At 35.6% G+C, this 11,907-nt stretch overlaps 1 protein-coding gene across 1 annotated transcript; it reads right to left on the bottom strand.

Moving 5' to 3' along the window:
- Positions 1 to 306: 306 nt before the first annotated feature.
- LOC115957662 (COP9 signalosome complex subunit 6a) lies at positions 307 to 11,785 on the bottom strand. Its single transcript, XM_031075965.1, has 8 exons — positions 11,306 to 11,785; positions 10,396 to 10,489; positions 2,399 to 2,460; positions 2,230 to 2,308; positions 1,995 to 2,087; positions 1,446 to 1,546; positions 797 to 852; positions 307 to 673 (listed from the first exon to the last, which is right to left on the bottom strand). The coding sequence occupies exons 1-8, from the start codon at positions 11,681 to 11,683 to the stop codon at positions 592 to 594; spliced, it is 945 nt and encodes a 314-aa protein (XP_030931825.1). The 5' UTR covers positions 11,684 to 11,785; the 3' UTR covers positions 307 to 591.
- Positions 11,786 to 11,907: the final 122 nt, after the last annotated feature.

The following is an 11,907-nucleotide window of genomic DNA, read 5'->3' as shown; positions in this document are numbered from 1 at the left end:
GTAAATTGCATTGACCTCCTTCGATAATTTCCAATAATTTATCTAAGAAAGATATGCGAAAAGTTTAAACAAAGCTAGTATAAATTTTCCAAGGCATTAAAATAGCAAATATATTAGCGACATCTATTTCATTTATTTATATCAACACACATTAACACGGTTAATTCAATCTCTGCAAGCATTTCATTCAATTATGCCAAGCCTTACCCATGAATAACTATTTTGGACTCCCATATTGATCTTTTGTAAATTACCTGTGTAGTACACATCCGTGTAATAAACACGCACATTTTATGGGAATGTGTAAAAAACAAAAAAATGGTTATGACTACTGATTATGCTTTCATCCAAAACAAATACAAAGGCACCAATTCACAAAGGACCACACTTAAAATCATCTCTTTCCACTCATAAAATTACTTGGTATGGTACGCAAAGCCAAAAATATAAGGAAAAAAAGAAGAAATTCCTGATAGATTTCTCTTTCTGATTTGACCAGATCCTAGGCTCCTATCAATATGACTCCTATGTGCTATGCCCACAAAAAAAGAAACAGAAGTTAGCAAACTGCTAGATAACAGCAATCAGCTTTCACATAAAAGCAGTCCGCCCACCCCTTCGACTATGCCTGTCGTATGCAGTGTTGAATTTGTCGACTAGTTCATTCATTGTGCTGTGGGGAGTATAAAAAAAAAAAAAAAAATGGAACAGTTGCATGTTAAAAAATGGATGGCAATAAAATTAAAACATCAGTCAAAAATAAATTTAAAAATAGCAGTGCCAGAAGCAAACATACCTCGAACAGTTGGTGAACATGGCTAGGTAAGTGATCAATAATGTGTCATTGTATTCCTATAAAGGGTAAAAACCCACCAAAAGCAAAAATTAAATTGGATCAAGATGTCAACCTAATCATTATTGTATCTCCTGATTATATATTTTTCGTGGGTTCTCAAAGAAAAAATGTTTGAAACATGAAAAACAAGGCACTCTTTATGACTATATTATGATATTAGCCACATATTATAGGCATATGCATAATTAGGCATATATACATATGATATTTTGTAGACAATACACTTATTGTGTGGATCTGCTTCTTCAATTATCACAATCAAACGTATAGCTTATAGTGTGGATCTGCTTCTTCAATAACCACCATCACACAAATAGAAAAAATTACATCAACAAGCACAACCCCCTTCTTTGTATGCAGACTCTTGTTTATAGGGGTACTTTGGGTAGAAATAATTGCATATTCAAGGATACAAATCACTCTCTTTCTGCTTTTGTCAAAGACTTGGAAATTTTTATTTATCTTTCAATTTCTCTTTCAACGAGTCTATTTTTATAATTATGCATAAATTTGCTACATTCACTACTACAGGCATCACCGGTGCCGATCTTGATAACATCCAAAGAGGGAATAAATAGAAAGCACTAACCATCAAGAAATCATCTTGAAATTTCTCTGATTCAATAGCTGGCAATCTTCTCAGAAGACTTGATACTTGTCTTAGCAGGGCATTCTCGCAAGGGATATCACCTGTGTTCAGCAATATAAAGCAAAACAATTAACCCTAGGTCATTAAACATGCACAGCCCAGGCAAGATATTGATTGTTATTATTGCCAACTAGTGATTCCATGCAGGGCATTCTTATCCCCATTTCTTTATTACACAAATAAAATATACAGGTCATAACAGTAAAAGTGTATATTTATTTCATTTCCTTCCCTTCCTTTATAAACTCCCAATCACACAAGAAAAAGAGCACCTTAATCTTTTCTATTCAATTCCTTTATGAACTCCCAAACGCAGTGTTAAAGATGTGATTTCATCATATTTTCTGGATTTTATTGTGACATTAGTTGTTTTCCTCATCTTCTTTTGCTTTAAGAAACTTTTTTCCACTCATATTTATTTTCAAAGCTAATTGCTATTTTTATACAATAGATAGATTTATTTTTGGTGGTAAAAAGAGATAAATATACCTTTCTGCATTGCAAGAAGATAGTGATGAAGCACCCTGATTCTGCTATTGAGCATCTTGATGGCACTGTGAATGCCCGTAAGGTGAGCAGCCACTGTAATCAAACCCAAGTTACAGTAATGTGCATCACAACAGAACAAAACTTTTATATAACTAATTTCAACTTCCTCCTGAAAAGAGGTTTACTGATAGACATGTTGGAAAAGTAATAAATAGAAAGGAAAGGGAGTGCTTACATTGAGTAGCTGCTGAACCTCCATCAGATGGTTTAAGATGTGCAACATGATCAACTGAGATACGTTCTGCTTCAACTGTCTTCACAGCGCACACAGAAAAAAGTGAATCTAGAACACTAGATGATATTACTTAGATCAAATTAGGTTTAGAAGAATGAGCAAGCCTAACCTCAATAGTGTAGCTTGAACGAACAAAAATTAGCTGTGGATTCCCATCTATGACATGCAGCTCTGAGTTGCAAGGATCAACACCCAACAGAACAGAGAAGTTATCACTTCAGTATACTTGGCAAGTGAAAAGCTAATAAGGAAATGATCCTAGTCTACCAGGAAATAGAATAGCATGTATAAGCCACATAATTTGGGAATTAACACAAAAAAAAATAAAAAATAAAAAATACTAGAGAGCCTTTTTTGATAAGTAAAAAAAAAAGAAAAAAAGATTCTAGAGAACTAAATGGTCAATAAAACTTAAGTTACTCATCAAATGAATATACAGTGATTCAGGTCTCTGGTAGGTCATTGAACCTTAAGATTCTAAACTATGATTGGCAATTCAGGTAGTAATAAATAAACTATAAGATGTGCCTGAGGAGGTCAGAAGTGAAGTGTATGATACATTTTGACCTTTGTATGGTAAAAAAAAACCAGTCAATGGGTCACTCACTTCCCTCTACTTTGGCCACTTCAGATGGTGTAAAGTAGGTTCGATGAGAAATTTAGCCTCCCAATTCCATCCACTTCTTTTTAACTTCAACTTGGTAAAAGTGGCAAGCACACTTCAGCGCCATAGGCCTCTTGGAGCCAAAGTGCAAAAACATGCCTAATTGAAGTAAAGCGCAAGACATAATAAAAAAATTTAATCAACACAAAATGGTAATATTTTTGCTTGCTATTTCAAATGGATAGTGCAACTACAAAAAGTTTGTAAGTTTAAATTTTAAATAAGTTATTTCAATTTCTTAAAATTTTTATATGGTAACTTTGAAAACAATTAGCAGATATCTTATGTTGTAGAATTGGTAGTTTGCTGATAACTTACTTAGGGATGCCGTTGGGAGCTCCGCTCAAGGTAGTTTCAGTGTGAAACCCTATTTTTTGAGAAGACGGAACTGAAACTTTAGGTTGGAAGCGGCTATGCTTATCTAAGGGTGGTAGTCATACTTTGCTGAGGTGCACCCTTTTGAGCTTACCAACATATTATCTTTCTCTGTTTACCATCCTTATGTTTGTGGCTGATAGGTTAGAAAGGATTTAGAAGAGTTTCTTGTAGGGGTTATGAAGGAAGAATTCAAATACCTGTTAGTGGCATGGGATAAGGTTTGTTCACGTATTGAGGTTGGAGGTTTAGGGATAAGATCAGGAATTTTAATCAAGCTCTGTTGGGGAAATGGTTATGAGGTTTTGGGCATGAAGACACACACTTAAGGCATTGGGTGACAGCATCTGGGGAGGAAGGAGGTGGTTAGTATACAAACCTTGGTAGCAGATCACATGGTTGTAGTCTGTGGCGGAGTATCAGAGGGGTTAAGATAGTTTCTTCCAGCATGTGGCTTTTGTGTTTGGTGAAGGAAGTCAAGTTAGGGTTTGGTATGATCTTGGTATGATCATTGAAGTGCACATTGTCCTTTGAAGGATCTAACACTAATTTTTTGAGTGCTCAGTGGATTCTCTTTAGCTTCAAATGTGGAAGTCCATAACTCCATATCCATATGGACAGGGATGGTAGGAGTTGGAAGCAATGTTTTCTTTTCGATAAATAAGAAATTTTATTAAGAAAGACTACTTCATGAGCAAGGGACATCAAGAAGCCAAATAATTACAAAAAAATTATGCACAAAAAGACAAGGACTCTAGAAACATTGCAATAGAATCACAATGAGTATAGCCCCATGCACGAGACCAATCAAATAAATAACTAGAGAAAGTTGCTAACAACTAACTCCACATCTTCAAAATGTATGTTGATTATATTCCCTCCAAGTAGTCCACATCAAACACAAAGGAATCATGTTCCTAATAGCTGACAAATGCTTACCCATCCAATTCCTCCAACTAACAATGACATCCTTCACCTTCCCGATTTGACCAAATAAATTCCTAAGCACCTAAAAACAAAGCTCCACAAATAATGTGCAACCATACAATGAATTAAAAGGTGGTCTACTATCTCCCTACTATACTGGCACAAGCAACCTAGGAAGCATGGACACAGGTATGACACGAGCAATTTTCAAAAATAATAACATGACATGACGACATGAGCAATTTCTGAAAACTTATAAAATAACATGGTGGGTACAACATGGGTACGGCACCCTAAAGTGTCTGTACTTTCTAGCAAGCAACGTCATCTTACTAAGGTATGATCTCTCTTAACAAGATTATCACAGGTAGGAATATTCACGCTTTGTGGTGCTCTCACACAGCAAATGCCTTTACAAGGTTAGGAAACAATACTGGAGCCCCCCAAAGTATTATAGAAAGAACAAATATCAGAATCCCCATTCTTCTTAAGTTTCCACCTTTGTAGTCAAAGGCGAGTCGGGAGCTTGCCTAGGTGCCTTTAGTGAGGCAAGGCACCTTTTGAGCCTAGGTGAGCAAGGCAACTGCCTTAAGCCATGAAAAATGCGCTAAGGTGAGAACCACAGCTATTTATTTATTTTTAAATTTTAATATATATTTTTTAATTATAAAAGTTTGTTGTGAAACCTATTATTAGATTATTAACTTAAAAGGTCATGTTATGAAACCTATTGTTATTTAAATTAATTTACAAAAATTTGTTGTAAAACTTTTTTTTGTTAAGTTTGTTGTAAAACTTATTGTTATATAGAAGCTTGTTGTAAAGCCTATTGTTAAAATAACTAATAGAGCCTAAACCATGTTAATCCTATTTTGAAATAATTTGATAGATCTAATTTCTTCATTCAACACATTGAAAACCACTTCATTATAATATTATAATACACTAGGTTCATATGATTTAAGTTCTATATGTATAATAAATATATTAAGAATTTGGCGCCTCACTTTACTCGGGGTGGCACCTTTTTGTCGCCTCATGCAATACAAGGCCTTGACGCCTTAAGGTTGTTTTTTGCCTTTGACTGACTTCCACCTTACCAGATCACCCTCTTCTCTAATGGGAATGTGAAAATCTAGAAGTTGGGGGAATGAGCCACTAAATCTAACTCACAATCACCAAAGGACCGAATAAAACATACATCGCTGCTCCTCATTGCCCCTTTAGGGTGCCTCACCAATAAAACAAACTTTGATAAATCCCTTAATATTATTACTAATTGTTCTAAATGATTGGGAGTTAGAATTAATGGCATATTTCCTTCATAGCTTGGAATCCAATACTCCTTTGGAAAGGGGATCATATGAGATGAAAGTTGCAGATGGATGGGGATTTTGACATTCATTTGTTTTGTAATGAGTTGAGAGATTCTTTCTATGTCATCTTTCCTTGGAAAGATGTTTGGAAAGTTAAGGCTCCTCGAAGAGTTTCTTTTTTTGTTTTTTTGTTTGGACTGTAGCTTGAGATAAGATTCTCGTGGGTGATAGTTAGAGGCGCAGGGACTTTTTTTTTTTTTGATAGGTAAGAAAATTTTGAATTAAAAAGAAGCTACTCCATCAAAGAGATGAAGTAAATATTTACAAGCAACAAAGGAAAACAAAACAACTTATGGACAAGAGGTGTAAGGATTTTAATTTTGTAGACTGGTGTGTTATGTGTCGTTGCTGTGGATCATTTGTTGCTTCATTATGAGAAGGCTCATTGGATGTGGAGCTTTGTTTTTAGATTGTTTAGGGTGTCGTAGGTCTTACCACGAATGGTTTCAAATATCCTCCTTGGTAGGTGGACTTGGATGGGGAAGCACTTGTCAAGCATCTGGAATTTAGATCTGTTGTGCTTGATATGGTGTATTTGGAAGGAATGTAATCGGGGACAATTAAGGATATGGATAGCTCGGGAAACCAGTTGCTTGCATCATTTAGTGGTTCTTTGTTTGACTAGTCTAGGGCTTGGGGACTCACATCTAGTGATTCCCTCCCTTTGTTCCTTAATTCTCTTCTTGTTTGTAATTAATTTTTTAAAAATTAAAATTATTATCTATATATATATATATAAAACCGAAGCCTTTGCTGACACCACAATTTTCCACGTCAGCATAAAAAATAAATAAAAATTATAACTCCTTAAAACCCTAGCAACTTTACCCATCTCTCAAGTTAAGAAATATAAAGTCACGGTTTCTGCAAACTCTCTCTTTCTCCAAACGTAGGAAGCCCTAAAGCATTCAAGATCTACAAAACCCTAGCAACCTTACCCCTTTCTCAAGTTAAGAAATATAAAGTCACGGTTTCTGCAAACTCTCTCTCTCCAGACGTAGGAAGCCCTAAAGCATTCAAGATCTACAATGCACGGTATTTCAAGATCTACAATGCACGGTATAGATTTTAGCTTATAAAGTTCAGCTTTTGTAAGGTTAGTTTGTTTATATATTTAGTTCTTATGTTTAGGTTTAAGTTTTAAGAGATTTATATATTACTACTATGTGGCTGAATTTTCCGTGACATCAGTTTTATGTTTTTTTTTTTTTTTTTTTAATTTGTTTTATGTAAGGTTAGCTTGTTTACATCAGTTCTTTATCTCAAAGATAAGGCTTTTATTTCTACTGCAAGAACTATTTAGGTATGTATCCCTTGCAAGCACACATGAACTTAAATTGTCTTTTAATATATGCATGCTTTATTATTTTCTAATAGTTTTTCCGTGCATCGCACGGGTTAGCGACTAGTTATTACTATTACTATTACTATTATTTTGTCAGTTTTCTTGTATTTTTTCTGGTCTACTTTGTGTTATCTTTGATAAGTAATCAAAGATTTATTGCATAAAAGTACATCGTGTTCATGATGGTGAACACTCTTTTACTTAAAACAAATATAAGTAACTCAAGAAGAGATCCGAATAGAAAGAAGAAAATCAGAAATGGAAGTATATTGTGTAAAAACCCAAATTCTAACCCACTAAAAACAAAGACCCAACAAGCATACACTTCAAAAGATTTGAGATTATCTTCAAAAGTGTGAGTATTACGTTCCCGCCAAATTAACCACACAAGACAAGTTGGAACCATATTCCAAATATTAGAAGAATTCTTCCACAATCAATTCCTCCATCCAAAAAGAAGGGAAGCTACTGTATTTGAAAAAATTTCCAATGACAGTATAATTTATTTATCAAATATTTGGTTTGTGTCATTGAATGCCAATTTTTAAATAAAAATTTGTTATCTATGTTATGGATTATTTGTACATGTTAAATTAAGTGTGGAGCGGGTCTTTGCATGACAGAAATGGTGTAGGACGGGGTGAGGCCTTGCAGGGTAGGGACAGGGTGGGACAAAGATAGGGTGAGGTAAGGCAGGGACATGGCAGAATAGTTGACATGTGGGGTGATAGGGTGGAGACAAAGATGGGGTGAGGTAAGGCAGGTACAAGGCATAATAGTTGACATGTGGGGCGATGGTGGCTAAGTTGCACAGACACGGGTACGGGTATAATACGGGTACGGGGGTATGGCAATTCTTGAAAAACAAGGGTATGACATGTCAGGAGTACGTCAATTAAATAATTAAATAATAATATAATTAGGTATATTTTAAAACATTTTTAGACAATATATGTTTAATTTAGGATTTAAATTAAGTAAAAATAGCAAATAAGTACAATAACACCCATAAAATGTTGTCTAAAGTACAATTTATGTTTCATTACAAAACCCAAAAGACAGAAAAAACCAAAAAAAAAAAAAAAAAAAAAAAAAAACTAAACCTATAAAATAAGAAAAACACACGTACGGATAAGTTAAGCCAAAAAAAAAAAAAAAAAAACAAAGAGAAAGGGAGAGAAAGGGATCTTTGGAGTTGCCGGAGGCTGGAGCAGGTTCGGTTGTTGCTGATCTACTCCGAGAAGGCACACCGCACAGATCAGATAAGAGATCTGGGAGGAAGAGAGAGGCGTGGTAGATCAGATGATTCAGATCAGAGAATTGAAAGGAAGAGAGAGGCGTTGGTCCTGTTCTTTTTATTTATTTTATTATTTATTTATTTATTTTTAAAGCCTTGTCATGTCTGGGACATACCACCGTGTTGCAACCGTGTCCAGGACATACCCAGATTAAAAAAAGAAAAAAAAAGGGTACTCGTTCTGTACGAATTTTAGGCTTCTTACCAGTACCTGTGTAGGACACGGGTATTTGGCCAATATTGCCGTGTCTGTGCAGCATTGGATGGTGGGGCACACATGATTTGACCCGACTTGTCCTGTTGCTATTCCTAACATCTATGCGCGCTTTTAAGCGCTTGAAATCTAATCAAGGAATTGCTTCACATCAATAAATGAAAGACAAATAAAACAAGCATTCACTATAATTTCTTCATAACTTTCAAAGTTTATTAACTATAAATACTTATGACAGCAGTGGAAAAATCCACCCACTAGTTGGTGAGGTTCTAAATGTCAAGACTTTGGCTGGTATCTTATGATGCAAAGTAGCCAAGTTACCCTTGACCTATTTGGGCTTCCATTAGGTGCTACTTTTAAGGCGAAAGAAATTTATCAAAAAAAAAAAAAAAATTGGGATTGGTGTATTAGAGAAAATGGAGAGGCAATTGGCTGGGTGGAAAAGATTATATCTTTCTATGAGGGGTCGAATCACTTTACTAAAGAGCACCTTATCCAGCCTGCCTAACTTCTACTTATCTCTGTTTCCTATCCCAGTGAAAATTGCTAGACGTATTGAAAAATTACAAAGGAATTTTTTGTGGGGAGGCTAAGGAGACGAGTTTAATTATCACTTGGTTAAGTGGAAGACTGTTTGAGCACCGGTTCAAAATGGGATTGGGTGCTCTAAATTTGGTTTTATTTAACAAGTCTTTATTGGGGAAATGGTTGTGGAGATATGCTATGGAAAGGAATGCCTTGTGGAGAAGGGTAATAGATACAAAATATGGTAGCTTGTGGGGGGTTGGTGTTCTCATAGTGTTCAGGGGCCTTATGGGGTTGGTCTGTGGGATAATTTCTATCCTTGCTAGTAACAAGGAAGCTTCAAGGGCTGAGATGATGTCGTCTTCAGGGGGCACTTTCCATTGGAATATCAGATTTATCCGATTGTTTCAAGATTGAGAGGTAGAATCATTTGACTCATTTATGGATCGTATTTATGATGTTTCTTTGAGAAGAAATGGGACAGATAAAATGTATTGGAAATTTTCTCCTCAAGGTTTTTGATGTTCGCTCTTATTATAAGGCCTTAAAACCTTCAATCACCTTTCCTTTCCCATGGAAACCTTTGTGGAAACCAAAGGTGCCTACTAAGGTCAGCTTTTTTATTTGGACAGCAGCATTAAGGAAAATTTTAACTGTTGATAATTTAAGGAGACGAAAACTGGTGGTGGTGGATTGGTGTTGCATGTGTAAGAGGAACGGGGAGACTTTGGATCACTTACTTCTACGTTGCCCAATATCTCAAGAGTTATGGAATATGCTGTGTTTCCTTTTTGGGGTTCATTGGGTCATGCCGCATAGTCTATTGGAACTTATAGCTAGTTGGTCACAGAAGTTTCACAAACCCAAAACTAAGGTGCTTTGGAGTATGATCCCTCATTGTCTTATGTGGGTCATATGGAGGGAAAGGAATACACATACTTTTGAAGGGGATGAAAGGTTGATTCATGAGTTGAAGCTCTTCTTCTTTCAGACTTTGTTTGAATGGGCAAATGCTTCGGGTGTTGTTAATTTCATTTCTCTTCTTGATATGATGGATTTTTGTACTTTCATTCCTGTTTAGGTTTTTTTTTTTTTTTTTTTTTTTTTTTTTTGGCCTTTTAGCACACTTCCTGTGTGCCTTGTTTTATTTTTTCCTAATATTTATTTATTACTTATCAAAAATATATAAATATACTTATGACGGCAACAGAGTGTATATTTGCAATATCATACCTCAAAACAAACAATGGGGCTAGTAGGAATGAATATCACATCGCATAGATAACTCACACAATTAGAATAGGGCATAAGCTAAAAATTGCGTAGCATTCCTCATGAGAATTTCACTTGCAATAAGAGGTAATGATGCAGGTTACATACCACTTTCATAAATAGTGACTGGAAGATCCTTTTGAGCATGATTAATTGAGGGATTGAGAAGAACATAAACAGGACTTTCATTGATATCCATCAACTGTTACAAAAGAAAGCTTGTCACAATTAACTAACATTTGAAAGAGCTTATATTGCAGCATTACACTAAACAAAGAGTAATTTGAAATTTTAAATCCATAAAGTAGCATATCACATCCTACAACAAAGTTTTCGATGAACAATAATATATAAACCTAATCTAAGAAAACAACCTATACTGATAAAGAGCAGAATAACAAACTGACAAATTCAGGAGTCATGAAAATGTAGACAGACTTCTTAAAGCTTGGTAATCTACATTGGTGAAAGCTATCAGTCCACAAAATATTACACATACAAAACCACAAATTAAAGCCAGATGGCAACACTAATTGGCCAAATTGTCAATCTCTGATTACTTCTTTCTTGGAATTTTGGTGTTTCTTACAAGGGTGCTTGTTTGCAATGCATTAATGCAGGATTTCAATGGGAGTTTATCTTACTTAATTTGATAAGTGTTAACAATGGTTTATGCTGTCACAGATGGAGATGGTACCAATTACCAAACCCACAGCTTTCTCAAGAAGTTTCTGAGCCTTAGGAGTAGTAAAATGTGAAGTGTTTGGATTTAATACGATATAATGCCAATACCCAGGACAAATTACGCGTCACTTTGTCCAGGGGTTCAGAAACCATGACTATGTAGCCACTTATGAATTGCGAGGCAGTGCACAGTGAGTTAATCCAATCCCCGATTCTAAAAGCACATCAATTAATTACCCTTTTTATAAATGCAACCCTAATCCCCCCATTGTTACACGAAAAGATGAAACTGATAGATAGATAGAAAAGAGAAGAGAAGAGAGGAGAGACTCACAGCCTTGTGAATAAGCATATCAGATTCGTGAGCATCAGTGCCAGTAGAATACCATCCGAGTATATAGAAGTGAGGGAAGACCTTTTTATAAAGCTCTTGCTTCTTTTCGAGGAAGGTACGGTCAAGGGAATGTGTAGACTCATCGTAGAGGAGTTCGAAGCTGTTGAAGATCTCGACGGTGCGACCTCTCTGGACACCAATCACGCAACCGTAAACCCTATCATTACTATTACTATTACTATTACTATCACTATTACTATTACTACTGGGTTGCTGCATCTGAGACTTAACCCTAGTGTAGTGATCCGATATGTTCACTATCACCAGTGGATGCAATTTGAATGTCAGTCCACTGCTCGAAGTCGACGACGATGCCATTCTCAATTCTCACTTTTGGGGCCACACCAACTTTGGGGTTTTGAAGAAGAAGAAGAACAAGGGTTCTATTCTCAATCAATGTTCTAAGGGAATTTTTGTTGTTGTTGTTGTGTGTATGTATAATATAATAAGCTTTGCTGCATTGGATAATTGGCTCCAATTGGGCTTGACCCGCATTTACATCCTCTGGGCTCACTAGGAAGTTGGAGCCCAATATCGGTTAG

This window comes from Quercus lobata, chromosome 8 (assembly GCF_001633185.2).
Source record: "Quercus lobata isolate SW786 chromosome 8, ValleyOak3.0 Primary Assembly, whole genome shotgun sequence".
Classification (NCBI taxonomy): domain Eukaryota; kingdom Viridiplantae; phylum Streptophyta; class Magnoliopsida; order Fagales; family Fagaceae; genus Quercus; species Quercus lobata.
Note: the sequence above shows the minus strand (reverse complement) of the source record. Positions and strands in the feature narration are given on the sequence as shown.

Bases quoted from the DNA above. Each gene is read 5' to 3' on its own strand.
- LOC115957662 (XM_031075965.1), bottom strand. From the start codon at position 11,683: ATGGCATCGTCGTCGACTTCGAGCAGTGGACTGACATTCAAATTGCAT. The intron at 10,490-11,305 runs GTGAGTCTCTCC...CTTTTGTAACAG, and splicing joins ATATGCTTATTCACAAGGCT to TTGATGGATATCAATGAAAG. The intron at 853-1,445 runs GTTAGTGCTTTC...TACCCTTTATAG, and splicing joins TTCAAGATGATTTCTTGATG to GAATACAATGACACATTATT.